The sequence below is a fragment of the Thamnophis elegans genome, chromosome 12 (assembly GCF_009769535.1).
Source record: "Thamnophis elegans isolate rThaEle1 chromosome 12, rThaEle1.pri, whole genome shotgun sequence".
Classification (NCBI taxonomy): domain Eukaryota; kingdom Metazoa; phylum Chordata; class Lepidosauria; order Squamata; family Colubridae; genus Thamnophis; species Thamnophis elegans.
This window is the reverse complement of record NC_045552.1, coordinates 611541-639198: the sequence shown is the minus strand read 5'-3', so window position 1 is coordinate 639198 and position 27658 is coordinate 611541. Positions and strand designations below refer to the sequence as shown.

Below are 27658 nucleotides of genomic sequence, written 5' to 3'. Positions count from 1 at the left end.
GGCCAAAGCTCCATCAGATTCCATGTGCTGAGGCCAGCCAGATTGTGTCCCATAATGGACACAAACAATGAAACTACGCTGATTCCCATCTGCCTGCCACACGTTACCATTTAAGGGTGTAAAAAGCACCCTGACCCTATTCCCGATCTGTTCTCCAAGTCCCCCTTTTACGAGAAAGCAGCAACAGGGTCCTGGCACTGGGCTCCCTCTGGGATCTTCCCCCTCCCATCGTTTTTGCAGGGCTGCAAATCAGCCACTTCCATTAGGGCAGCCTTCCTTCCTTCCTTCCTTCCTTCCTTCCTTTTCCAGGCTCTCAGGTCAAAGAGCTGTTTATGACTTTGGAAGCTGCCCTCCTGTGGCATCTGGACAGCATCAGGCCAAGGTTTCCAAAGAGGACAGAAAAATTCTAGCGGCAATAAGGTTTGAGCCACGAGTTGCAATTCGCGCTGGTTCCTGGGCAACAAAGCTGGGAGCTTCTCGATTTTTCTCTCGTCCGATTTGTGCTTGCTTCTTTAAACAAGCTGATGAGCTGAAAGCAGCCCATGGATCAAACCAGGGCCAGCCATTCTCAGGGCACAGAAGCTTCCCCAGGGGCCCCTTCAAACGCCAGAAGACGAAAACAATCCCCCGCGTGTCTGTTTCTCCTTAGCCTGTTCCAGTTTCCCATCTCCTAGTTAGGACAGGAAGCCGAACACAGGGAGTTTCTGGAAGGGTAATTAACGGAACGTTTTCAGAGGCCAAGATTGGCTGTCGCATAATTAAGTCTCAGCCTGGCCTGATCCGTCACCCAAAGGGGAAAGGGGGAGGAACTCGTCTTCCTCCCGGAAGAGGGCAGCTCTCAGCGGGTGCTCCTTTCTGAATTTGGGGCTGCTTCTGATTGTGCAGAGAGACACCAATGCAGGTTCGCGTCTGTAGGCTTCTTGGTCTGGGTGGGACCCTCGTTCCAGTCGGCCTGAGAAGTCAGCTGAACTGCTTTCGTGGCTCCCTGTTAAATTCACAGCTGGATTATTTAAGAACTCATGAAAGGGTGGACTTTAACTGCCCCTTCAATGCATGTTTATGAACGAGCGTGGGGACGGATATTAATCTACGTCAGCAGAGATGATGTAAGAATAGTATTTCTTCCCCCAGAATAGCTAAATTTACCGCATATATGTAGTGCTACAATCTGCGAAGCAGCCCTTTGTATGGGACAAGATATAAGGCATGTCAGCTGCTTCCAAAAAGTCTCTTGATCCAAAATCAATGTGGACTTCTGGCAAGTTACCCCACGGATGACTCTCTGTTCCGGGAATGCATGACAAAGAAAGATTAGCATCAGTAACATTCCGAGATGAGAACAGCCTAATCTTAGCCTCACCGAGGGCCACTGGATGGAGAGGCTTCCTGGGAATAAACACGAGAGGCCAAAGGTGAGGACAGTGGACAGAGCTCTCCAGAGGAGGAGGAGGCATCCCTCCACCTCAGCCACGCCTCGCCTTGGGGTCTGGTAGCCTAAAACATGCCCACTTCCACAGGGACAAGAAGGGAGCACCATCACCATTGGCAAAGGAGGATTCACCCTCCTCCCTGAAGCCTCCAACCTTGCAGCTGCCCAGATGTTCTGAGGGCGAATGTCAGAATGGGAGACTTTTTTCTGGTGCTGTTTATTTCACTTTCTCTCTCTCGGCTGGATCCTCCGGCTGCTGGACGGCCGATAAGAGGAGGCAGTCGCCTGCATGAGGGTCAGAGCAAGGGAAGGACGGCCTTTTTGACTTTCCCAGGGTTGGGACCTGAAATGCCTCAGTCCAACTTTAACTTTGGCGTGTCCCAAAGGTGCTTTTCCAAAAGGCAACTGGATTCCCTTGGGGTTTTTATCTTGAAAACATTTTGCTTCTCATCCAAGGAAGTTTCTTCAGTTCTTTAGAAGTGAAACAATTTCAAGGGGAAGAAAAAACAAGGAAGTCCAGGTGCCTTTTGGAAAAGCACCTTTAGGGCAACCGTGACCTCAGTGACTGACAATCCCCAGAGACATTTTACTCCAGATGGATTGTGGTGCAATAATTTCCCCAGGCCCTTTCAACAAAAGGAGTCGTGTTTGAAGTCCTGGGTGTTTGGCAGTCCTGGAACTAACCTGTGGGGGGGGGGGGGGGTTCTTTCTCTGCTTGTTGGTTTCGCTTGGCAGCTGCTCCCCCCGAGGGTGTCAATTAGTTCTTCTGGCAAAGAAGGTGGCAGCGCCTACAAAAGGGCAGAGAGGAAAGGGATTTAGCCTTGGGTGCCCCTGACCCTCTTTTCTCCTCCTAACCACCTGCAATCTGCCTTCACGGGGTCTGGCGTGACCCCGTGTGGTCAGTCTCCTGGCCACAAAATGCCCGGCAGGGGCTTCCCAGGGAGGGCGCAGGGCTCCTCCTGGAACCAAAGCTGCAAAAGTCCAGGCACCACCCATCTCCTCGCCTCATTTGCTCTGCCCGGCCTTTATCCTCGCTTCACTGCTTTTCCTGAGCGTGTTGGGCTACTCAGCCGGAAGTTGAACTTCCTGCCAGGGAACGCGGGATTTCCTCCTTTTGCGAAGCCCCCGACAAGCCCAGCGAGCCTTTGCAGCTCCTCAGGGCTGAGCTTGGCGGGTTTATTTGCAGACGCTTCGAATCCAAACCTTCGTTGTCAGAGTGCAACGTCTGCCCAGTGAGATGGGCTGAGCCCCCCCTTCCTGCACTCCCCAGAAAGCCCCCCGCCCACGGAATCCTCCTGGCAAACGGCCAGCGTCCCTCTTGCGCCAGGGGGCGCCACAGTCCCCGGGGCCCCAACGTCATCAGCGCATGCCGAGGTTGGCCGCCTGGGCACTGATGCTGTTGCGCGGCGGGGTCACGAAACGCCTGCAAGAAAAGCCCGCCAAGCTCAGAGGGCACCAAGGAGCCCACAGCGCCTGCAGACCCCAAGGAGCCACTGGGGGGCCGCGGGCGCTGGGCCAGGACGATGGGCCTTGCAGCGCCGCCTCCTGCAGCAGCCTGGCCGCTCGAGCCCCGCTCTTGTCCGGCGCTCCACCGCAAAGCCGAAGCTTCACCTGGTGGGAGGGGGGAGGCGGCTCCTCGGGGTCCTCCCGGAGGGCGACGCCAAGAGGGCGGCCGCGGGAGGGTCGCTCTGCTTCGCATCTCTATGGTCCGCCAGCCAAGGGCCACCCGCCCCGACCTCCCCGCCGTCTCTATGACGAGGCTTTTCCGGCTCACCCCTGAAGGGGGCCGGCACACTTTCCCCTCACCTATGGGGGGTGGAGGGAGAGGCAGTGAAGGGAAACGCGACCCGCCACGGCGCGTGAAAGGTGGCCGGGATTTATGTATTCAGGAGTGAACGAAGCCACCGGAGCGCAGGCCTCGCCCCTCACGCTGCCGCCGTCCGAAGGGTGTGGCCGGGGCAGATTTGCATATTCATAAGGTGTATTTGCATACGCGGCGTGACGCCGGAGGCCTACGCAAAGGGCGGGGCGCGCCGGGCGTGCCGGAGTCAGCGCGCTCGACGTTGGCGGGCCGCTCCGCGCGGGGGCCGCTGGGAGCGCGAGGAGGATGGTGGCCGGCGCCTTCCCCATCGCCAAGTTGCTCTACCTGGGCGTCCGGCAGCTCTCGAAGCCCCTGGCGGCGCGCATCAAGGACGGGGCGCGCGCCAGCCCCTTCTTCCGCCAGTACATCTGCGGGCCCCCCGCGCAGCGTGAGTAAGCGCCTCGGCAGCAGCCCGCCGCGCGCTGGGTAGCCAATGGGGAGCGGGAGGGGGCGGGGCCCGCGGCGGGGAAGGCCAATGGGGCAGCGCGCGGGGTAGGCGACGCGCAGGCGCCCAGCGGGGAAGGTGACTTTGCGGCGGCACGTGGGGCGGCCGTGGAGCCTCCAGCCCCAGCAGCAGTCTAGCTGGAAGGGCGGCGGGCAGAGGGCGGAGCGCGCTCCAAATGGGCCCCGGCCTTTTGGCTCAGGGACGTTGAGCCCGTCCGAAGAGGGTGGCCCTCAACTGCCTGGCCCGGGTTAGGGGCTGCCGGTCCTGCCCGTGGCAAAAGGAAGCGGCCCCGGTTCCCCCGGGGCTTCCCCCTTGCTAGGGCCGGAACCCCCTCCACCACACACGCGCACGCCGCCTTGGGGCTGCCGGGTGGGGGCGGCCCTGCGAACTCGGCCTTGCCTCCCTGGAGTGCTGGCTGGTGGCCTGTGACCCGCAGCGGCCCTTCTCCCTCTCTCTCGCTCTCCTTTGCAGTCTACCACTGGGTGGAGATGCGGGCCAAGATGCGCATCATGGGCTTCCGGGGCGCTACCATCAAGCCGCTGAACGAGGATGTGGCTGCGGAGCTGGGGGCCGAACTGCTGGGCGAAGCCATCGTCTTCGGGGTGGGGGGCCTGTGCATCTTCCTGGAGTACTCCCGCCAGAGCAGCAACACCAAGAAGAAGGAGGAGGAGCTGAACTGCACCTTGCTCGGCCTGCAGGAGCAGGTGACCGAGCTCGGCTTGACTCTGGAGACCTTGGACGCCCGGCTGCGGGAGATGAACCGGGTGCTGGTGGAGGTCTCCTCCGCCCCCCCCCAAGAAGTAGCAGCCCCCTGCTGCTGCCCCTGGGGACGGCCAGGGTGGGACCCTCCCTGGGCCATTGCGGGATCTGGACGCAGGCCGCCGGGGGAGTGGTCCGCGGTGCTCCTTCACCCGCAGGAAGGCTAGGATTTGGGGCGCTGAGATGCACGTCCCAACCGAGGGGCTTTTCCTAGAATGTAAATATTGGATCGATTAAAAAAGTCAGAGAAAGACCAGCTTCCCTTCCTTCCGTCATCCAGTGGCTCCGGCCCCCTCCTCGCTTTCCCTGGAAGAGGCAACTTCGGTTGTAGCCCCAAGGACAGAGCGGCTGTGTCCAGGGTGCGGCAGCTGCTGCTCTTCTCGGAGATTTAGCAGGAAGCAGGCCGGAGATTTGGAAAGCAAATGAGGGGCTTGATGATGTAGCGTCAACATTAACAGCCCCATTGAACAGGTTTTTCTCGACCGGGACAATTTTGAAGAAGCGTGGACTTCTTCAACTCCCAGAATTCCCTTGTCAGCGTGAGAAATGCCGCCATAGATCAGCTTCCTGCATAGATGTCCTTCCAGGGACACTCACACTGGTGGGATTCAAAAGATTTTTACTATGGTTCTCTGGGCGTGGCTTTGTGGGTGTGGCAAGGGAAGGTTATTGCAAAATCCCCATTTCCTCCCCATCAGCTGGCACTGATACAGAATAGAGAAGAGATGCGGTGGGGGGGGGGGGCTATTTACCGGTTCTCTGAACTGCTCTCAAAATGTCCTCTTATCCAGAACCTGCTGGATGCCACCTCTGGTCACTCGGTGGTGTGCAGGTAGCGCTTGGCTTACGACCACAGTTGGCACCGGGATTTCCATCTCTTAAGCAAGGGGTTGAGTTGCGTTTGATTCTACCCCCTTTTTTGCCACAGCTGTTAAATGAATCACGTGGTCATTAAGCAAATCTGGCTTCCTCCAATGACTTTGGGAAGTTTGCAGATTTCAACCATGTCATCCCGGAGAATGCGATACGTGCCAGTGGCCAAATGCTTGGATTTTGATCGTGTGGCCGTGGTGATGCTACCTGTCGTAAGTGTGAGGATTAGGCAGAAGTCACTTTTCTGGGCCATTTTAACTTCAAGCTTCACTAAATGAATGGTTGTAAGTTGAGGATTACCAGTACTCATTGCCACTATGACAGAGTCCACCAGGGAGTTGATGAGCATTCCTTGTTCTTAAATTCAGGCGGTGGGCGACATTTCCTGCCAGTCCACAGCATTCGGAGGTCCACAGCTTCGTCGGCATCCCTCACCATTAGCTGTGCTGGCTGGGGCTGCTGGGAGTTGTGGTACGTTCAGCATCTTGTTCCGTTTCCAGCAGGGGTCTCCCAAGTTTGGCAACTTTAAAACTTGTGGATTTCAGCTTCCAGAATTTCCCCCAATCGGTCCACAACTTTTGAAGTTGCCAAGGTTGGGCATCCCTGGTTTATAGAGGTTGTGGCTGGATTTATTTATTGAAAACATTCAAATAGCCTTCCATCGTACAACCAACTTTGGGCAGTTCCAAATCAAGGCCTGCCTGTATATTGTGAACAAAGCCACGTGCCTCCAATGCTGCCCATCTCCTCACGACCCCCCCCCACCCCCCCATGGCTTTCAATCTGGCCCCTGGTGGGTGGAGGCTTTCTCAAGTCCTTGCCCAGCTTTTAAACCTGGGGGCATTCTTCCCCCGCCTCTCGCCCCGTTCCCCAAAGCTCGACGGAAGGAAACGCGCAGAGGCCGAAGCGCTTTGTAACTTTACAAAAAAGGAAAAGGTTTATTCGTAAGAGAAGTCTGGTGCACGTGCCCGAGATACTAGTGCCCGTCTGCGGGCGATGCGTGCGGTGAGGCGGAAGGGTGGAAAGAGGTCGGGCAGAGATACCCAGCAGATCAGTAATAATAACAATAATAATAATAATAAAATCAAAATATAATAATTCTATCCAGCTTGACAAAAACAAAAAAGTCAAAAAATTACAGCTCAGTAGAAAAGCCTGCCCTGTTTCCCCTCCATGGCCTGAAGGAGGGAGAAGGGAGAAGAAGAAGAACGTTTCTTTTTTTAAAAAAGACCCAGAGGGGTGGGCCTTTGAGAAAAAAATATCCCAAAAAGGGCCCTCTCCCCTTGCATAAAATCAAAGTTACAAAACCGAGTGAAACCAGCAGAAGACCTGGAATGCAGGAAGGGGCTTGGGAAGCGTGGGGGGGGGGACGTGGGACTGACAGGGCCCTTCCCTTGCCCAGAAGAGCGCCATCTTTGGAGGTGGGGCATGCCCCCCCCAGGAGCAGCAGCGCTCCTAACTACTTGAGGGGCTGGCAGGGGCATCCCAGGGTGCAGCCCCGGCAACCGGCCCTCCAATGCTCTGCCCGTCACTCGTGCCGCCTCTTCTGCAGGAGGAAGATGGAGGGGCTCTGAAATGCTCCCAGGAGGGGGGGGTAGGAGATGGGACCCCACCCGGGAGAACTGCCCGGTCTGGCCCTTGCAAGCTGCAAGAAGGAAGGGCCTCCAACAGTGAGGGCATCTCCTTGGGCCCTTCGCCAGCCCCTCCTCTGGCTGGACGGCACACGCCCCTCTGTGATGCGGAGGAAACCAAACACCGAGAGCCAAAAATGGGGAGGGGGAGCGGAGAGACTGGCCCTTCCTGGGCTGGGGAGAGGGGAGCCCCTTCCACCAGGGAAAGAGCCCGCTTCCTTCCTTGGGGGGGGGTTCAGGAGGAGGGTCCTGCTATTGCTCTGGGTAAGGCACAGGTGGGGGTCCTGCCCTTCCTGGGGTGGGGGCCAGCACGGATTGTCCCTCTTCCCCCCACCCCAAAATTGCACGGTGGGAGCTGACAGGGAAGGGGTGTGGGGGTGGGGCTTGTCTAGTGCGTGAGGGGGCCAGAAAGGTGAGGAGGGGGCCTTTGTGATTTTCCATTTTATTCTCTTCTGCGCACGAGGGAGAATTAGGCTGCTGACTCCGGGTGGCACCGGCTGGGTCTGGGGGCTAAGGAGACCCCCTCTTCCGAAGCTCCGCGATGAATGCTGTGGAGGGGGGGGAAATACTTGGGGGTCAGTTTTGGACTATGGATCACAGCCTCCTCTACCCTGGGACCCTCCCCAAACCGTTGCCAGGCAGAGCTGGGGGGAGTGTTATCCCTCAGTGCTCCTCCCCTGGCAGCCTGGAGGGGCACCTGCCTCCTCCAGTGGGGCTTTCCCACGGGAAGAGCGCCCGCCCGCCCTCCCCTGCTGCTCCAGCTCGGCCATGGGGCCACAGTGAGGATTGCCCTCCCCTCGGTGACCCTCCAGGGGCACTTCTGGTTGCCCCCAACCCACCTTGGATTATCTCCTCTTTGACCTTCTGTAGTTCACGCCGAACCTCCTGCAGGAGTTCCTGGGGGGGGGGGGGGGAAGGAGACGCATTGAGGCCAAGGGTCTCTGCGGAGGGTGGGTGTGGGTGTGTGGGGGCTTCTGAAAGCAGCAGGCTGGGATGAGGGCTGCTTGTCCGAGAGCCCCCTTCTCCTGACCCCCACCAGGCCTGTTGGCCCTGAAGCATGCAGGGCACACGGGTCTAATTGTGCAGGCGTGAACCAGGCTCTCCAGCGGACCCTCCCGAGGCGCCAGGGCTGGGGGGGGGGGCGGCTCACCTGTTTCACCCGCTCCAGCTCGGATTCATCCCCTGCGCCCCCCGCGGGCTCCCCGGCCGTCATGGCTCCAGCAGATTTCATTCTGGGACGGTGAGGGAAAGGGAGGGTCAGGAACACGGCCGTCTTTCCAGTGGCCCCCGGCCCTTCCTGAGAATCCCCCAGCAGGGCCGTTCCAACGCCCCCCAGGCCAGGCAGGGGGTTCAGGGCTGGCAGGGAGCAATGAAAGCTTCTTTGCACAGAGATGGGCAAAGGGTCCTTGGGGCCCTCTGAGTTTGGGTCTTTTCTGGCAGGCGTTTCATTACCCCAACACTGATGATGTTGCCTCGGTGGGTCATAAAACGTCTGCAAGAAAGCCACCAAGGGCCCCAGGGGAAACACACACACACCCCCATTTCAACCCTGAGCTACAAATAGTCTCCTTTACTGGCAGAGGAGGAAGAGCTGCCTTCACCCTCCCGGAAGACAGGGCCCGGGCCCTTTGGGGAGGAAGAGAGATTCCAAAGCAGAGGGGCACAGATGCCCACCCTTCCAGCAAGCATCTCCAAGCTGAAGGCCACGAAGCAGAGAGGGAGGGGCCTCGTCCTGGGGGTAAGAGGAGGGTGCTCTCCCACCCAGATGTAGGAGGGGGGGAGAGGCTTTGGGAACAGCTGGAGAGGAGCAAAGCTTTGGGGAACCAGAAGCAAAAGCAGCCAGATGTGGGCACCGGCAGCTCTCAAACTAGCAGGCTCTGGGGAAAAGGGGATTGGGGGGGAGGGGTTGAAGGGGCCAGGATCCTCTTCCTGACCCCATTTTCACTCTGCTGGTAGGTCTGGTTCCTTTTTTCTGGCTTGCTGGAATTCCAGCCCCCTTCCTTGCCCCTTGGCCCGGGCTAGCTCAGTCTGAGGCCAGCAGGGGCAGGAAGGGGTCCTGAGACCGGGCATGTGAAAGGGGAAGCCCACACCCCAATCTTCTCATCTGGAGCCCCTCCAGTCAACCATCCCCTGGCATCCAACCAGCCTGGATAGCCATCGCACTCGGTGCTTTTACGGCCCTCTCTAAGCGGTTTACAGAGCCAGCCTCTCTTGCCCCCAACGATCCGGGTCCTCATTTTACCGACCTCAGAAGGACGGAAGGCTGAGTCAACCTTGAGCCTGGGGAGATTCGAACTGCCAAATTGCAGGCAGCCGGCAGGCAGCAGAATTTAGCTTGCAGTACTGCACTCCGACCACTGCAGCTCTTGTGGGGCTCTGGGTCAGTGGAGAAGCTGCTGCTCCAACGTCTGCAGAGCGTCCACTGCAGAGCAGGGGTCGGCCCCTGTGGACCGCCGGTGGGCGTCAACTCCCAGAATTCCTGAGCCAGCCGTGCTATCTGAGGAATTCTGGGAGTTGAAGTCCCCGGGTCCAGTTGCCCTCCCCGCTGCTGCCTGTATCTCTGGCTTCCCAGCCCTCCTCCTGCCTGATACCTAAAGTGGCCGACCTGTGGCCGACCTGTGGCGGGGGGTGCAGTGGTCTTCTGGCTGACGGCTGTCCTGATGGGGGGAAGAGAGAGACTCAGTTGCAGGTTGGGAGGGGGGGTCGGGGCGGGGTCCCTGCTCTCTCTCGGGCTGCTTGCAAGGGACTCGGCTTGGGGGGGGGGCAGAAGAGCCCCTCCCACTGCAGGGGGGTCAGGAGCAGCTGTGGGGGCTGTCCCTCACCTAGGTAATGTCGTACTGGACTTCTCCCACGGTCTCCGGAAGGCATCTGTAACGATCAAGAGAGGGACGGTCGTTGTGGGAAGCATGTTCTGGGTGCGGGGTCTTCCCCATCCGTGCTTCCATCCGGATCCTTCCCTTGGGAGCGGTTCTTCCATTTTGCCAACAGGGAGGGAAGCAGCCCAGCCCCTCGGCCCCACGGCCTTTTTATCTCTCCCCCCCCCCCTTTGTGGAATTCCAGCCCTTCAGTCTTCCGTGCAGCTGGGCTCACTTGCTGAGCTGCCTCCAGCTCTTTCTTCCTATGGACCTGCTCTCGTCTTCTCATACATGACACAGATCAACGTGTGACGGGGTAACATTGGAAGGGGGGGGGGGAATCCTTTCACAATCTGTTACTTCCAAGGTTCTCCCTCAATCACGAGGACTAGAATGGTTTCTTTTCGAAGGAAAAGACGGCAGAGATTCTCCATAACTCTCTGCTGTTTGAGGAAGGAATGGATGGAAAACATCTCACTGGGTGTTTTTTTTTTGGGGGGGGGGGTAAGCCTTAAAAAGAGGCCCACCCAGACAGCTGGACCTACACTGAGGATGCTCTGGGGAGACCTGGCCCTTTGCTCCCAGGCGGGAGGGAAGGGACCCATTTGGGTCTCCTCAACTAGTTGCAGACATGGGGGCCACATTCAACACCCCACCCCAGCCCGCCAAAGGCAGCTAATTTTAACCCTGCCTCTCTTTCCACTTCAACAGGTTGGGCAAACCCAGGAAATGGGCCGATTCAGTGACCGGGTTCAGCCAGCTGTGTGAGTACAGCTGGCTTGTCGTCCCCCTCCCCCCGCCTGTGCTGATCCTGGGGGGGGGGCAGTCCAGGGAGCAGAGGGAGTCCTGGGACCTTTCACCCACCTGTGGGCTTGGCACCAGTGGCATCAGCGTCTTCTTGCTGGGGGCAAAAGAGAAGGACAAAAGTCAGGGGGCTCCCGACTCACCCTCACCCCCCCCCTCTCCTGCCTCCTTCCCACGGAGACCCCTTTGGCAGGAGGGAGAGGGGGTGGGGCGTCGTTTTGCTGGTCTGACTTGAGATTGATTGGCACCTGGCATCCCACCGCCACACAGCCAGGGCAGGCAGGTATGGCCAGCCACAGGAGCAACGGAGCTGGGCGGTGTTTTTTGGGGGGGGGAGAGACAGGGGCTGCATTCTGCCACCCCTGCTTCCACCAGCTGACGTGCAGCTGACAGGCCTTGCCCTCCGATGGATGGGGTGGGAAAGTCCACTGGGGGGCCCCAGCCAGACTCACCTGCCCAGGGGCTTCCTCCTTCTTTGGAACGACCTTCTCGCTTTGCTCCGCCACTCTCCTTCTGGGAGGGGAGGACAGAAAGAGGCTAAAGCCCATTTCCCAGAAGGGTCCCTCTCTGCAGAGACCACCGGCCTGGGTTTAAAAGCATGCGGGTGAGGGAGCCAATGCAGACCCAGCTGCAGGCCGTGGGCTGTATGGGAGACCCCAGACCCCTCTCTAGGCTGCAGCAGAAATGCTGACTTTCAGGGACTCAAGATTTTTTTTTATGTTACAGACCCCCCCCCCCAATCTCCTAAAGACCCTTTTGATGCCGGCTGTCCTCCCAATGGGTTACCCTCCCAGACCTGTGCCCACTCACCGCCTGGCTAACTTGGCACTCATTTCTTCCATCAGCCCCCCTCCCCCGGGAGCACTGGGGGGGGCTCCTCCACCAGGGGTGGGCTTGGCCCCTTCCTCCTGCGAAAGAGGGAAGATGGGGGGAGTGAGGGGCCTCCCCCAAACCAGGATCCCACCCAATGCGCAGCCCCCTCCCACAATCTCCAGTGCCAGGGGCCCCCAACAGGAAAGGTACCCCAAGGGGCTGCCCATGTCATGTGGCCGGTGGGGGTCCTTGTGTGGGGCCCCCAGAAGGTCTTCTGGCACCCTGACTCACCTTGCCCGACTTCTTCAGCTTTGCTCCGGCCAGGGCTGCCGCCAAGCCGGTGGGTGCTCCGCCCCCTCCACCGGGGCCCAGGGAAGCAGGGAGGGGAGGGGCTGGGGGCGGCCCCCCTCCTGAGGTCAGAGGGGGTGGGCCCGGCGGAGGGGGTGGCCCAGGAGGAGGGGGAGGGCCACTGGGGGCTCCCGGTGGTGGCCCTGGAGGTCCCGGGGGCGGCCCAGGGGGAGCTGGAGGTGGTCCCGGGGGCGGCGGAGGGCCCCCCGATGGAGGGGCGACCTGAGGGGCTGCAGCAAGAGAAGCAGAGAGAGAAAGATGGGAGCCCCCAGCTGTGCCAGCCGTGCCCCCTTTCCAAACGCTGGAAACGAATAGGAAATCCCACACCTCTCCTCCCCCACCCCTGCACCAAGGACCCTCTTCCCCCGCCAGCCCCTGCGTCTGCCAAGCACCCCGTGGCGGAGGGGCACAACCGGTCCATTCTTTGGGCCCTCCGAGCAGCTGCCCCCAGGTCTGGATGCCGGATTCTCCGCCCCACCCTGCCCTTTTCCACCCAGGGGGACGCCCCCTACGGTAGGCATCCGCAACCGTGGCCACTTTAAGACTTGTGGACTTCAATTCCCAGAATCCCTCTTTCCTTTGCAAAGCCGGCTGAGGAATTCTGGGAGTCGAAGTCCGGAAGCCAAGGTCGGAGACACCTGTCCTAAGGTCCCCCCTGCAGAGCTGCCGGGGGCTTCCCCAGTTCCCATCCTGGGAGCCTTGTGGGGGGGAGGGGCAGGCAAGGGGCCGAGGCCCCCACCCGCTCTGGCACCCACCTCCGATGGGCCCCCGTCGCTCTGGCTGCTCCGGCGGCTCCTTCTCCAGCTGCTGTGGGTGCCTGGGATGAAGAGGGCAGAAGAGGCCTCGGTGACTGTGGGCAGCCTCCCCCCCCGCCCCCCCGGGCAGGCCTCCTGCTCCCAAGCCCCCCCCCCCGCCTTGGCCCTCCGCAGCAACACACTCACTTGGGCAGCAGGGCGGGCGGCTCGGGCAAGAGGCTGGAAAGGGGAACGCCACACATCGCCAGGGGGGACGAGGTGGAGCGCATCCAACCCAGGGGGCATTTGCCCCAGCAGGCAGCCGGGCAAGCCGATTAGCTGCTAATCTGATCAAGGAGGGCCTACACACACACACACACACACACACACACACACATTCTCCGTCCCTCCCTCCCTCCCTCGCTTTCTGCTCTGGGCAATTCCTCTGGCCTCTTAAGCAGGCACAGCAGGCACCAAAGGGAGACCCTCCGTGTGCAAGGTTGGCTTGGAGCCAGACCTGGGGGAGGGGGGTCTCCTGCGGACCCTGCTCTCTCCCCCCCCCCAAAGGGGGAGCCCAGCCCCTTCCACTCTGGGAAAGGAAAGGGTGTTTTTTTTTTTAAGCGTGTGGCTTGTTCAAACAAATGTAAGTGTGAACAATACTCCCTTTTCTTCCCCTCTGCTCCTATCTGAGACCATCGGATGAAGTAAGAGAAACTTCCTCCTTGTTGTAAGGAACTTCTCCCTCCCCACATCCTCCCCCCCCCCCCGCAACTTTTAGACCTCTCAGGGCTTCCGGTACCTTTTCTGCTGCTCGGCCAGATCATCTGCGGTGGGTCCGTTCTGGGTGGGGCGCAGGGGGGGCACAGAGTTTCCTGGGGAGACGCAACCCACCCAAAAAACATTGGCACCCCAACTGTCCCCCCACCGGCAGTTCAGCTCTTCTCCAGACCCTGCAGCCCCCCCACCTGTCTGCCAGTTTTGAGACCCCCCCTGAGACCCCTCCCCAGATGGAACCTACTACTAACCCACCCACCCCCCCTTTTGGGGAGAGGCTGCTTTCTCTCGCAGAGCCTGGATGGGGCCCCTTGGAGCCTCTTCCCCTGGCTCAGCTGCCCCCCCCCCCATCCCCAACCACAGTGCCCACCCCACTCCGCCCATCTGGCCTCACCCGTGTCCAGGGCCTCCAGGGCATTCATCATGCCATTGGCAAACTGGCTGGCATCCTCTTTGCTGCTGAAGTTGAGCCCCCAGACCTGGCGCGCATCCCGCCACTGGTGGAAGTTGGGCGTGGCCTGGTTGTACTTCAGCCCCTTCACGATCGGACTGTTGATGACCACCTGCAGAGAAACGGGCAGGGCTCAGGGGGCCCGGCAGGGACTGGGGGGGCTCCAGAGCTGGAGGAAAAGCTCTGGGTGCGAGTGACTCCGCTCCCCTGGACGCAGGACTGCACCCCGACCAATTCGTCATTTTTGTTAACGAAGGATCGTAACGCAGGTAGAGGAGCTCCACTTACAAAAGTTACTTTAGTGACTGTTCAAGCTTACAGCAGCGTGGCAAAAAGTGGCTTGTAACCATTTTTCACATTTATGGCAGTGGCCGCATCCCCAGGATCACCTGGTCAAAACTCAGCCTCTTGGCAACTGATTTGCATTTACGACGGTCGCAGTGTCCCAGGGTCACATGACTCCCTTTACAAGCAAAGTGTCAGCTTCTGCCTTGCTTTGTGTCAAGCCCCACAAAGTCCACGGGAAATTGTGGTGGGTTCCTACCGCTTCGGACTGGTTCGGCCAAACCGGTTGTGGGTCACTGGAACCGGCAGCAACCCAGGCCAGCCACGCCCCCCGACCAGCTCCCCACGGCCATCTTGTTTTTCAATTGCACCGAGCGAAGTGGCAGTAGTGCCTGCCAGAACCCTGACAAGAGCCGAGGTGGCGCAGTGGTTAGAGTGCAGTACTGCAGGCCACTTCAGCTGACTGTTATCTGCAGTTCGGCGGTTCAAATCCCACCGGCTCAAGGTTGACTCAGCCTTCCATCCTTCCGAGGTGGGTGAAATGAGGACCCGGATTGTTGTTGGGGGCAATATGCTGACTCTGTAAACCGCTTAGAGAGGGCTGAAAGCCCTATGAAGCGGTATATAAGTCTAACTGCTATTGCTATTCCACCCAATGGGGAAGCCGGATTCCCTTAAGAACGGCGATACTAACTTAACTGCAGTGATTCACTTAACAACAGGCTGTGTCAAGAAAGGTCGCAACTATCTTGCTTTGCAACAAAAGTTTTGGGGTCGATCGTGGTCAGTAGAGCTGCCCATTAAAGACACGACTTCTCAAGAGATTTTAAATTGGAGGAGGAGAAAGGAAGCGTGGAATTCTTCCCTCCACCCGTGTGGGTGGACAGAGGCGAAAATGGAGGGGCCCAACCCACCCCCAATGGGGACACAAGCTCAGACAGGGGAGCAAGGAAGCTTTCCAGGCCGGCCCTTAGATGTTTGGGTGGGGGGCAGTTTAAACACGGGGGGGGGCGTGGGGAGTTACCTGCTGGTCCGGCTGCATCTTGCGGCCCACCACCCGGAAGCTGTTGTTGGCAGGACTGTGGTAGATCTGGATGCGGCTGAAGGCCTGGGCGCCAGTTCCTGCCGGGACCCATTTTTTATTGGCATCGTCGTAAAGCATCACCGTGGCACGGGTGCTGCAGACCACCGACTCGCTGGAGGGAGAAACACAAGGCCCACCGAGAGGAGGGTGAGATGCAGCAGGAGTGGGGCGGGGCTTCATAAAATAAGTCCCACCCCCCCACCCAGCAGTCTTTCACCCACACTGACTTCAGCCCCTCCACTGCCTTCAGCGGGGTCTCTCAAAACACCCGTCCCAGGTTAAGAGGCGAGGCAGGAGGCTTCATTTGTGTTAGGTGTGTTCACATACAAATTACACTTTCCCTTTGGGATCTCCAACCTTGCAGCTTTAAGACTTGTGGACCTCAACTCCCAGAATTCAAGTTGGGATGGAATTCTGGGGTCCTGGGACTTCTGGGAATTGAAGTTCACAAGTTTTAAAGTGGCCAAGATTGAACACACACACACACACTCCTTAAAAAGTATGTGGACAAGGCAAAAAAATGAATGCAGCTGTTGCCAGAGCAGCGCACACACACACACACACACACCAGCCCAGATCCCATTCAGGTTGCCCAGCTGGCTTTGCAAGGCCTGGAGTTACAGCTACAATGCAGAACTGCAAGAAGGAACCTTGGAGGGAGAGGAAGGGGCCAGGTGCAAGGGGGCTTCCTCCCCATTTAGGACCCAGGATGAATGTCCCAGAGGAACCTTCTCCGCTCCCAGCAGGGAAAAGGCCTTCTGCCCCCTGGGTGAAGGCACAGGCCTCCTAGAGGGGTCACAGCACCGGCACTATCCAGCTGCAAGGCCTGGGGGCTCACTGTCCAATACCCCCCCCCGCCCCCCAGTTAACTTCGTCTGGGGAGCCACCGAGAGAGACTCGCACCCACATCCCGGCCTCTCTCTGCCATGGTGCAATGCTGCCTAATACACCCATCAGAAGCTGGAGAGCTGGGTCTTGGGGGCTGTGCAGCCCCCTCCCGCCCCATTCTCCTCGGTTCCAGATTGTTACGTTTATTTATCTCCATTTCATCTTTCTAACCTTCCTAAACCCTTCAGGTCAGGAAGGTGCAGCCTCTCTCAGGAAGAACAATTCATGGGTAGGAAAAGTGCCCACAAAATTATCTGGGCCGCATTTCCATTGTCGAGCGAGGAGGGGGAGGGGGGGGGCTTTGTGGCCTATGCAAAAAAAGGATTAAGGGTCAGGTATGCAAAAGTATTTGCATGTTGTCAAACAATTCGTATTGTTCGCAGCCCTCTCTCCCTCCGTCCCCCCAATCGGAAATTTGGATAAAGAAGGTGGCTAATTTTGCCAGCTTCTTCTTTGGATGTTGTGGGAAAGGGGAGAAAGAGGGAGGGAGGGAGGGAGGAAGCCCGGTGAGTTCTTAATTTCTCCTCAAAGGAGAAATTGTATCATCTTGCAAAACAGGAAAAACGGAAGGCCCTGGCACGGAGGGCAGGGACGGAAGAAACCTTGCTGGGGGGGTGGCACAGAAAGAAATGCCCACAGGTGAACTCTAAACTGCCAGTCAGAGCCACAGCTGCCCGAGGAAGAAGAGGATTCCAGCTCTCTGGAGACTCCACCAGTCCAAGGAAAGCAGGACCCCCTCCCTCCCCCAGACACATTCCTAGCCCCCCCCCCCACTCTTCCCAGTGAGTTCCTCCCCTGCCAGGCAGTTGCTCTCCAGGCCCAGCCCCTCCCTCCCTCCCTCCAACTGGGAGAGCCAGACCTCCAGGCAGGTTGGGGCAGAGCCCAGCCCAGCTGCCAACAGCTGCTCACTGGAAGAGGAAGGAGGGAGGGAGGGGCCGATGGCAGACATTGACGTCCCTGGCTCCTGGGCTGCTCCCGTCCGAAGGGTTAGAGCCACACAGGCCCAGGGGCCCCCCTGAACCTGCTCCCTGGTCTGGCAAGCGGGCAGCAGCCCAGCTGAGGATTCCTCCCAAGCAGACCCCTCCCATCTTGGTCGGCTGGTGGGCTTCAACTCCCAGAACCCCCCAGCCTTCAAGTGACCCTGGTTGGAGGCCCAGGAGGCAGAGAACCATTTGTCCAAAACCCCCGCAGGGCTTCACAAAGCTTGAAAGGAAACGTAAGAAGCAAAATGAGGTACTGAGAAAAATCAGCTTCCTGAAAACGGCAGCAGGTTTTCATTACCAGGGAGAGTTGAGCAAGTTTCTGCGCTCCGGGAAAGAACCCCGGCCTGGCACACCTGAAGGGGAAGCAGGGCAGGTGAGAGAGGAGGTTTCTGGCAGCCGGGGGGCCAGGCTGCGGCTCCCACACAGCTCCTCACTCCTCCACTCCCAAAGCCAGTGCATTATGCACCATTCCACACGGCACACGGCTTCCCTGCTTTGCATGTACCATGCGGTCCAGAAGTCCCTGCCCTGCTTAGCCCCGACAGGTAGTTCTACGCAAACTAGTGCAAATCATCTGCCCCGTGGAGGGTGGGATGAAAAGCACCTTGTAAAGAAGAGCTTTAAAAGTCTTTAAAAATAGCCTTTCGGATGTTTTTCACAGCCATGTGACCATTAAAGGTCATTAAAAGTTTGAGGACCCCCCCCTGCCCTAGGCCATTTCAGACAAATGACTGTCCAGTCTCTTCCTAAAACCTCCCATGATGGAAGACCCACAACTTCTGGTGGCAAGCTGTTCCACTGGTTAATTGTCCTCACTGTCAGGAAATGTCTCCTTAGTTCCAGGTGTTTTCTCTCCTTGATCAGCTTCCATCCGTTGCTCCTTCTCCTGCCTTCTGAGGCTTTGGAGAACAGATGGGCCCCTCCCTCTTCTTTGGGGCAGCCCCTCAAATACTGCAACACTGCTCTCATGTCACCCCATCTTTTCTCTAGACTAGCCGAACCCAAATCCTGCAACCGTTCTTCATATGTTTTTGTCTCCAGGCCTTTAATCATCGTAGCTGCGCTTTTTCCAAACATCTTTTCTGAAATGTGGTGACTGGGTGCAGGATTCCAGGTGTGGAGTAAGCCTTACTAAGCCTTTACACAGCGGCACTAACGCTAAAGTCAAGGCCTCTGTTTACACCACCAAGGGTCGCATCAGCCTTTTTGGCTGCTAAGCCCAGCTCAGAAAACGTGTGAATGCGTCACAGGCAGAAAAAGGCCCAGGATTTGACATCGGACGGCTGTTCAGCCGCACCGGCCGCTCTGAGCTGGCTCGCCATGCTCGGCCCCTGCGCTGCCTGGTCCAAAGGAAGTCTCACCACAAGGGCAGTGATGCAAAGAAGGAAACCCAAGGTTGTGTCAGACAAGCCTCCTTCTTCCTCCCAGGATGTTGTTGCACAAGGGGAAAAGTCACAACCTCCGAAGCGGCGACGGCATGAAGATGATCTACCCACACAGCAGGATCAAAGTGGCCTCCGCCCCCTTTGGCAGCCTGGCTGGGTGGATCTCTGGATCAGGTCCAAGACAGGCTGCCCCCTCTCAATATCCAGACCACCTCCCAATTCCACCCAGTGCTGACTTCGTTGCACCCAGCAGGAATTCGCAGGGAGCCTCCGGCCTGGAGAACTCCTCCACCTCCCCGCTGGACTTCCAGCAGGGGTAGAGACCCCTCCCCAGCCCCCACTGTGGGGGAGCACCAGAGTGGCTGCTTTTGTCTGAATCCCTGGGGCTCCCTTTGGGCCTCCCACCCCCGTGCAAAAGCTTGGTTTGGGCCAGGGAGGAGCAGGGGGGAGAGGGGATCAAAGGTCAGAGAGGGGGGTGGGGCTCGCTCTCTCCTGCAGGCACAATCACCCCCAAGGCGGGGGGGGGGGGAGGATGGTCCACCTGGAAATGTTTAACCAAGAGCCGCTGCCAGAGATGACCACACAAGATGGGGGTCACACCCGGATCCTGGCTGCTTGGGGGGGGGGGGAGACCCTCTGCTTCCCTTCTAAAAGCAGGAGAAGCGGCCCAGACTGGCACTTTGCCTTGGGAGTGGAGCAGAATGCCAGGCCTCTGCAGAACCCTCCCCCCCCCCCGCAGGCACAGCCCCCAGGGAGGCTGCAGCCTATCTCAGGACAGAGGACCAGGCGTTCCCAGCCCCCCACCCCACCCCAGACGGGTGGTCTGCCTGGGACTTTGCTGCTGGAGGAGCCAGGAAGGGAAGCAAGCAGTGACCGTCCTCGTGATGGGTCTCTCTCCCCAGAGATTTGAGGGCGTTTTTTTCCCCCATATTGTTGGGGGGAGGCAAGGAGGCCTTGGCACCTGGGGAGGGTGGGAGGGAGCAGAGGCAGCCCCAGGCACAGGAAGAGGGAAGGGAAGCAGGCGGAGGCAAGGAAAACAGCAGCCTCACACCAGCCCTGCCTTATAAGGGTATGTTACAGGGCCTGGCTGCATCCGTGGAGAATGCGAAGGGGGGGCTGGGAAGGGCCTGGAGACCTGCCTGCCTGCCTGCCTGCCCCCAATGGCGGCCAGGCAGCCGGGTGGCCTGGCGCCAGGCAGCCTCTGCTCTCTGCCCCCCAAATCAGCCTTCAGTGGGGGGCTGAGTTGCAGGGGGCCCAAGGAAGCCGGCAGAAAAGGGTCCCAGCAGACGGGCACCGACCACCCCCCGTGAGGGACTTCCCATAGGTGGGCCCCGGCACCCCTGCTGTCTGGCAATAGCCATGGCCCTTAGACCCATACGCCGCTTCATGGTGCTTTCCAGCCCCCTCTAAGCCGTTTGCAGAGCCGGCCTCTTGCCCCCAGCCACCTGGCTTCCTCCACCTCGGAGGGAGGGAAGGCTGGTGAGATTCGAACTGCCAAACTGCTGGCCGCAGAAGTAGCTTGCAGTACTGCCCTCTAACCACTGCGAGTGCTCCAGCGTCCCCCCTCTCCTCCCCCCATGCCCCCCCATTCACCTGCCCGGGGGCTTCTCCGGCTGCTGGGCCTGGGTCTTCTTCGGGGGGTCAGGCAAAGGGGCCTTTGGCTTACCCAGCGTGATCCTGCCAAGGGAAGCAAAGGTGCCCACTACGTGCTGCCAGGGGCTCAGTGGGCAGGAGGGCCCTGCGACCCCAAGGATTGAGGGGCAGAGGCAGTGCTGCCCACTCCCTTCCTTGCCAGTGGAAGCAAGTCATTCTCTGACCGGCCCCCTGATGCCCAAGAGAGGCAGCTTCCCCAGAGGGGCGCAGGTGGGCTGGGGGGGGCAGAGCGGGGGGGGGACTCTCCCTCTCCCACCCCCAAGCAGACCTGAACTGGGTGGAGTGGGTCCCCTTCTCTTTGGGAGGTGCTGGGGCTGATCTGTGGAAAGAGGCAATTCTGGTGTGGGGGCCTCCAGGGGCCCAAGACTTCCCAGGGGGCCCCACAGTGCCAGGGCCCCCGCCCCTTCCTCGGAGCAGGCCCCAAAGGCCCCAGTGTGGGGCAGAAAGGGAATGCAGCTGTGGGGCCCGGAGCACAGCAAGAGGCGGAGTGGGGGAGGCCCAGCCCTTGGCCAAAGGGTTCTCCCCTGTGCATGCAACACCTGGGGGGGGCACTCGGACAAATGGGGGCCAGGGCTTCTGAGAGGGGGGATGCAAGGGGCCGGTGGGAGGTGGGGTGGGGGGCAGCCAGGAGCGCCCCACGAGAAGAAGGCCCCTCCAGGCATCTGAGCCAGCCGGGCCCTCTGAGACGCTGCAGCTGAGTCACTTCCTGCTGAGGGACGGAGGAGGCATTTTCCGGCTTCTTCAACTTGGGGCTTTTTAGGAAAAGGAGGGGAGGGCAGGACGGAGCTGCTGCCACCCTGTGGGGAGGGGCCAGAAAGAGCCAGCAAAGAAACGAGGGGGGGGGTCTTGAGGGGAGCCTTTTATTACAAGCCGGCTGAGAAAAACTTCTGCCTCTGAATCAAGTTGGGAAAAGGGCTGGAAAGTGGGGGGGGGGGTGTTCCTCACTTCCTGACACCAGGACCCCTCACCTCAGTGGAGGGAGAGAAATCCTGGGCTTCGGGGGGGGGAGCAGGGGGGCAAGGAAGGGGAGGGGGCTGTCCAGGGGAAGGGCCCAGGGGGAAGAGAGGAGAGGAACTCCTGGGGGGGGGTAGCAGGAAGGTGTTGGAGAAGACCCTCCCCCTCTTAGTTCTGGAGGGAGCCCCCCCCCTTACAACCTTTGAGGGGGACCCATTCTGGGGGCAACCATGATTCCACCTGCAGCCACCGCCTGACTGCTCTCCACCCACTCGGAGGGCTTGGAAGCAGAAGCCGAGCGAAGTCACAATGAGCATCCCGGAAGGGGGAGGGGGGCAGGGGGCTCCGTTCTGCTGACAGACGGGCTCCCTCCACCGTAGAAGCCCCGGGCCCTTTCCCCTGAGCCGCCATCCCCCGGTCATTCACAAGCAGCCCTCGACTTACACCCATAATTGAGCTCAACGTTTCTGTCGCTCAGCAACTCTCGTGGGATGGGTTTTGCCCTGTTTTACGACCTTTCTTGCCAAAATTAAGTGAATCCCTGCAGTTGTTAAGTGAATCTGGTTTTTCCCGTTGACTTTGCCATCACGGACTCCAGGATGCTGCAACTGTCATAACTGCGAACTAGTGGCCAAGCATTCAGAGTCTGATCTCGTGACCACCGGGAGGCTGAGACGGCCACACGGGTGAAAGTGGTTCAAGGCTGCCCGAAAGTCAGAGGGGCCACGGGAGAGAAAAGGGGGGAGGGGGAGGGGAGGGGAAGGCTACCTGCTCTGAAGGGGCAGGGGAAGCCTGCGCAGGTGAGGTCTAATCGGAGGGTCCGGGCAAGGCGTGAGCCAGGAGGGTCCAGGGGAAGGAAGGCCAAGGAGGCCTGGCTGAAGCCCCTCCCTCTCTTAGGAAACCCTCCTGGGCTTTCATTCCCTTCCCCTCCCCCCATCCAGAGCAGCTCAAAGGGGCCCCCATTTCTCCTGTTAATGCAACTGGACCCCCCCCAGCAACCCTGCTTCCCACCCACCCAGCTACTGCTTGGAGAGGGGGATGGGGAGGAGAGCTCTCTAGCCTTGGGGAGGGGACCTCCAACAGGCTCCACTGAGGAGCCCCAAGTCTGCTTTGCTTCCTGGGTCTCCCACCCACTCACCCACAGGGGCAAGGCAAGGACAAGACTCTATTGGGGGGGGGATTCTGGGAGTTAAAGTCCGGGGGTCTCAAAGGGGCCCAGGTTGGAGGCCCCTGCTCTAAAATCAGACCTTCCTTTGGGTTTGAGGCTCTGCCCTTTGAGCAAATTCAGCAACGCAGAAGCATGGGAGTATTCGGTCTTTTAATTTAAGGGTCTGCACTTTGGTTGAAGGAGAGCAACATGGGCTGCTGAGTTCTGGGCCGACTCTTCACCCACCGAGTCCGGTTCCCCGGAGCCCCAAAGGCTAAGATGAACCATGCCTCCCACCCACCCACCCCCAGACAGACACAGGCCTTGAGGGAAAAGGGGAACTGGGGGGAGCTGCCAGCCCAGCTTCCTGCTCTGTGGGAAACAGCAGACTTGGTGGCTCTAGAAGCAGCCGGCCAAACCCCCGGCTGGCCAGAAGTGCCCCTCCGGCCGGTTCTCCACTTCCAGAGGTCATACAGACCAAAAAGTAGGGAGGGCAGAAGGGAAAATCCAAACTGGATGGGTGTGGCCTGGCAGAGGAAGGGTTTAAAGCAGTGTTTCTCAACCTTGGCCACTTGAAGATGTCCGGACTTCAACTCCCAGAATTCCCCTGGGGAATTCTGGGAGTTGAAGTCCGGACATCTTCAAGTGGCCAAGGTTGAGAAACACTGCTTTAAAGCAAGTAAAACTCACAAGCCCTGATGATGTTACCTAGTTGGGTTATGAAACGTCTGCAAGAAAACAGCCAAACTCAGCATTGAGGACCCTTCAATTCGGTTTGGATCAGTTTCTGGACCCCCCAAAGGCCCCTCAAACTGGGCTTGCTTTTCTCCCCCACTAGTGCCACCCCCCTCTTCCCTTACCAAATGCACCAGGGAAATCTCCCCCAGTCTCCAGCCCCCTAGAGAGCTCTGGGTGGGGGGGGGGGGAGGAGAACAAAAAACAGGGAAGCGCTTGAAGTGGTTATGGCATCAGGTCAGAGGTGGCGAGTTCTAGTCCCACCTTAGGCACAAAAGCCGGCTGGGCGATTTGGGGCCAATCACCAGGTGGCTGGGAGTTTGTAGTCCTGCCAAGCATGAAAGCTGGCTGGGGGACTTTGGGCCACTCGTTCTTCCTCAGCCCAACCTTCCTGGCAGGGTTGTTGTGCGGGAAACAACTGGAGGAAAGAATCGTAGGTGTGTTTGTTCCCTTGAGTTGTTTGTAAAAATAAATACAGGCGGGACACACAAATAAATACAAATGAAAGACAGGCTCCCTCCAGTGCAGACGGGGCGGCTGTTGAGAAACACTAGAGGCTCACTGGGGCGGGGGGCGGGGGGGGAATTGTCCTCCTTCCTCAAAAGTCTGACTAGAAGCGGCTGCTGCAAGACCCCCGGGGGCCACGGGGGAGAATCACTCACAGCCACAACTTCTCTTTCTGATGCTGACCACAGAGAACAAAAGTGGGCAGGTTACTCACCAAAGCTGTGCCGTCCCTGCCCCCTCCCCCCCTCCAGGCACCCAGGATTCTCTGTTACAACTATGGCCCCTTTACACCCTCTGGACTACAACTCCCAGAGTTCCCACCATTGCCCATCCAGTTGGGGGGGGAGCAGATGGTGGGGGGAGGACAGGAGAAGTGGATTTGGTAATGGTCCCGTTTTCTACTTGCCTCTTTGATAAGCAAATGTTGAGTGGACTTTTGTTGTCTGGAAAGGCAGGAGTTCAGTGGAAACAAAGCAGGTGACCATAAACCCCCCCTCCCCTCCCTTCTGGTTTTCCAGCCTCCATGCTGCCTGGGGAATTCTGGGAGTTGGAGTCCACCCATCCTCCATAGTTGCCAAGTTCAAAAAGCCTTGTTCCCAAGGCTTGTGGCTGATTGCCTTGGCCTCAGGGGCGCAGCTGGAGAAAGGCATAAAACTTTCCCTCTCTAATCTGGCTGCAAGGCATGGGATAGTATCTGTCATAATGCTTCCAAAGCCTCCATTGTCTTTCCAGAGGCCACCCAGCTGGCCTGCGCTCCTCACCTGAGAGAAGTTTGCAGGAAAGTATTTTAATTATTTTATTTATACCCTGAGCTGGCTGGTCCAGTGCATAACCAACCTCTGCTTTCCCTGAAATGCTAGCCCGGCCTTAATTCTAAGTCCCTGCATCTTGGCTCTTTCCAACCCCCCCATTCCTTCCCCTGCACTTGCACTCTCCCTCCCACCTAATGCCCCCCTCCCGGGAATGCGCAAGAGGGCAGGTCCATCCATAGTCAGGAGCAAATTAGGAAACAAAACTTAGATCAGGGATGTCCATCCTGGGCAACTTTAGGACTTGTGGACTTCAACTCCCAGAATTCTCTGCTGGCTGGGGAATTCTGGAAGTTGAAGTTCACAGGCCCTAAAGTTGCCTAGGATGGACATCCGTGGTTTAGAAAATGAACACAAAATGTGATGCTGCACACCTTTAAATAAAAACATTTTTTCCACTGAAGGAAACCCTGCATGTCCATTTGGATGAAAGCATGATTAAAAATAATATAGCAGCCAGATTCGTCACAGTGTTTCTCAACCTTGGCCACTTGAAGATGTCCGGACCTCAACTCCCAGAATTCCCCAGCCAGCATTCGCTGGCTGGGAATTCTGGGAGTTGAGGTCCGGACATCTTCAAGTGGCCAAGGTTGAGAAACACTGAGCCAGAAGAAAAAGTTGTAGCAAGTGGCATGGAAGAAGGAAAGATCCAGCTGGCTTCCTCAAAAACTTTGAACCAAGCCTACTAAACTACCCAGCAAACTTAACCATTGTGGACTAACTTACAAAGGCTACCAAGGCCTGCATTTTTCTCTCCCACATACAAACAAAACAAAATCAAGATTTTCTTACAAGCTCAAATAAGAAGGGTTAGCAGACAAATTCACAGAAGTTTACTGTCCACTTCTAGCAATTGCTGATAAGAGCTTCCATGTACAGCTATTGTATACCTATCAAACCAACAGCAAAAGTAAAGGAAGGACTGATTTATCGCTCATGCTTGGTTTAAGGGCTGCCTAAAAGCCTCCCCAAATCTGGGCTCTCCAAGTGGCCCTTGAATTTCATTACTCCCGGGCTACAAGAAGGCCTGTGGGCTTTCTTACTGGGGATAATGGGAACTGGGATCCAAAGCTGCTGGAGAGCCAATAGATGGGGGGTTGTGTGGTTATAAAAGAGGCAACCGGGAGCAGCCAAAGCCCAGGGTCTCTCTACCAAAGCCCCTTCCCCTAATAAACATCCTCCCAACCCAACCAACCTCCCGGCTGCCGCTCACCAAACCCCTCTACCTTGAAGGGGGCTCCGTGCAGCGGACAAGCCAAACCTGGCGACCCGGGTCGGGGAGGCTACGCCGAACCGCAGAAACCCCCGGCCGCCCCGCTGGGCTCCTTGGTCGCGGCTCTTCCGGCCAGGTGAGTCCCGGCGCCATCCCTGCCTCCGAGGCCCACCTGGCCGGCTATTCCGGCGGAACTTCCGACGGCTGCGAGATGATCCGCCTTCCGGAGAGCCGGCCAGAGACCCCTTCTTCCCGGGGGGCCGCAGCCTCGGAGCGCCCCGCAGAAGGGCTGAGGGAGGCGGGGTGGGGGGAGGCTCCGGCCCGGCCCTCGATGACTAAGGCGGCAGGCAGGAAGCAGCGCCGCGGGCAGAGGGCCTGCCGCCTGGCTCTCCGCTGGCCAAGGGCTGGCAGGGCCTCCCCACTTCGCCCCCGGGCTGCCCGAGGGCGTTTGCCACAGAAGCCCCCTGCACGCGCCCGTCCCCTCGGCTCCGGCCCAGCTGTGCGGCGCCTGCCCCATTGGCAGAGGAGCGCCCGGGGGAGCCGCCAAGGGGGGCGGGGGGCACGCGAAGGGCCCAGCACCGGCAGCTCCGGGCTGGGGGCGGGGCGGGGGCGGGGCCTAGAGGCCGAGGGGGTCTCCAGTTGGGATGGGGATGCCCCCCCTCCCCCCCCCAGCCTGGCATCTCCCGCGCGCCCCCTTCGCAAGACCCCCCTCCGCCCCGCCCCTCGGGGACTCTGTCCCCACTCCAGGCCCACGCAGCCCCCCCCGCTGGGCACCCCCATCTTCCTCCCGAGGTGCCGGCCGGTCGCAGCGGCGATGCTCCCCACGCCCAATAAAGTCTCAGGTGAGCCCCCCCCCCACGTCGGCGGGAGGGCAGAGGCGAAGCCAAGCGAGGCTCAAGGGAAGGACTGCAAAGGCCCCATCAGCCGGGGGGGGGGGGCTCCATTCTGCCGGTCATCCGGGGCTCCCAGGTGCCCCTGGCGGGGGGAGGGGGCGGGATTGCACGCGGGCAGCCCTGCTTCCCCCTCGCCTCTGCGGGAAGGGGCTTCCCAACTCCGCGCTTCCGGAGGAAGGGGCGTGCAGAGCCCACACTCCGCTCCGGAAAGCGGGCGGGATCTTCTCCGGGGGTGGGCGCCCCCCTCCGCCCGCCGAAGCCCCTCTCGCACGCGGAGAGGTCGCCCCGTTTCCGGGACGAGGAGGGTCTCCCCAGCAGCCCTTCCGCAACTTCGGCCCCCGAAGCCGCGTCGGAGCTGCCCGCCAGGCGGGAGAGGCGACCCTCCCTTGCCCCGCCGACCCCCCCCCCTGAGCCCCCAGCTAGGCACGGCCGGACGGCCCCGCCGCGCTCCCAAAGTTGCGGCTCCTTCGGGGCGGAGACGAGCCGGGAGCCCCGCCGCGCCGCCCCCCAGCCAGGCAGGCAGGCAGGCAGGGCGGGTGGCGGGCCGGGCGCGGGCCCAGACAACAAAGGCGGCCGCCCGGCAGGTACTGACCTCATGTCTGCTGCTTTGTGCGCGGCGCTGCAGCCTCGGCAGCTGCTGGGCGGCTGGCGCTGCTGCTGCTGCCGGCGCTGCTCCTCTCCCGCCGCCGCCGCCGCCGCCGCTTCCGCTTCCCAGACCTGGCTGGGTGGGGACGTGGGTGGGGCCGGCCCGGGCTGCTCCCCCACCTCGGCCGGGCGGCCTCCGCGTTCCGTCGCCGCGGGCTGCGCTCAGGCGGCGGCCGCAGCAGCCCCCGCCGGGAAGCCCTCCGACCGCGCCCGCCGGCCGCTTCCTTCCGCCCCTTCGCCCGCGGCGGCGGCGGCGGCTGCTGCTCCCCGGGCCCGGCGCCCCCGGGGGCTCATGGCCCCGATCCCGCGCCGCGCACAGCCAGGCCGGGCGGGGACGGCAGGCAGGCAGGCAGGCAGGCGCGCGCCCGCTCGGCCTCTGCCCGCTTTGATCCGGCGGCGGTGCCCGTGCGCTGCCCCCCGCCTGCCCGCCCGCGCTCGCCTGCCAGCCCGCCGCTTTCCAGCAGGCTCCGCTGCGGCGCCTCTTAAAGGGGGCGAGGCCTGCGCACTTAAAGGGGCACCGCGAGGGCCGCTGCGGGCGTGGCGGGGGGAGAGGGGTCTCCCCGGTGGGGCGTCAGGCGGGCGCCGGCTACGAGTCGCGCCTTCGCGCACAGCCGCCTCTGAATCCACCAAGCGCCCTTGCGAGGCAGGCCGAGCTCCTTGGGGTCCCCGAACCCCCGGGCAGGCTGGCGCTTCCTGGGGC

At 59.9% G+C, this 27658-nt stretch overlaps 2 protein-coding genes across 3 annotated transcripts; one reads left to right on the top strand and one right to left on the bottom strand.

Moving 5' to 3' along the window:
• The first annotated feature begins 3439 nt into the window (after positions 1–3439).
• Positions 3440–4747, top strand: OPA3 (outer mitochondrial membrane lipid metabolism regulator OPA3). The gene is made up of 2 exons (XM_032227934.1): positions 3440–3678; positions 4207–4747. Exons 1-2 carry the CDS (start codon positions 3537–3539, stop codon positions 4659–4661), a joined length of 597 nt encoding a protein of 198 aa, XP_032083825.1. The 5' UTR covers positions 3440–3536; the 3' UTR covers positions 4662–4747.
• A 1527-nt stretch (positions 4748–6274) lies between these two features.
• Positions 6275–27410, bottom strand: VASP (vasodilator stimulated phosphoprotein). 2 transcript variants are annotated; one of them, XM_032227733.1, is made up of 13 exons: positions 26906–27410; positions 15087–15258; positions 13721–13889; positions 13352–13424; positions 12574–12635; positions 11762–12048; positions 11468–11565; positions 11110–11167; positions 10718–10754; positions 9821–9866; positions 8149–8230; positions 7838–7895; positions 6275–7546 (listed from the first exon to the last, which is right to left on the bottom strand). In XM_032227733.1, exons 1-13 carry the CDS (start codon positions 26908–26910, stop codon positions 7509–7511), a joined length of 1185 nt encoding a protein of 394 aa, XP_032083624.1. In that variant the 5' UTR covers positions 26911–27410; the 3' UTR covers positions 6275–7508. The 2 variants fall into 2 exon arrangements, with proteins under 2 accessions (XP_032083624.1, XP_032083623.1); XM_032227732.1 differs by having other exon boundaries at positions 11110–11170; positions 26906–27409.
• Between the last annotated feature and the right edge of the window lie 248 nt (positions 27411–27658).

Excerpts from the sequence above, each read along its gene's own strand:
- OPA3 (XM_032227934.1), top strand. The coding sequence starts at position 3,537 with ATGGTGGCCGGCGCCTTCCCCATCGCCAAGTTGCTCTACCTGGGCGTC. Across the intron at positions 3,679-4,206 it reads CTGCGGGCCCCCCGCGCAGC|TCTACCACTGGGTGGAGATG; the intron begins GTGAGTAAGCGC and ends TCTCCTTTGCAG.
- VASP (XM_032227732.1), bottom strand. Across the intron at positions 13,425-13,720 it reads CCTGGAGGCCCTGGACACGG|GAAACTCTGTGCCCCCCCTG; the intron begins GTGAGGCCAGAT and ends GCGTCTCCCCAG. Across the intron at positions 12,636-13,351 it reads CTGGCCGAGCAGCAGAAAAG|GCACCCACAGCAGCTGGAGA; the intron begins GTACCGGAAGCC and ends TCTTCATCCCAG.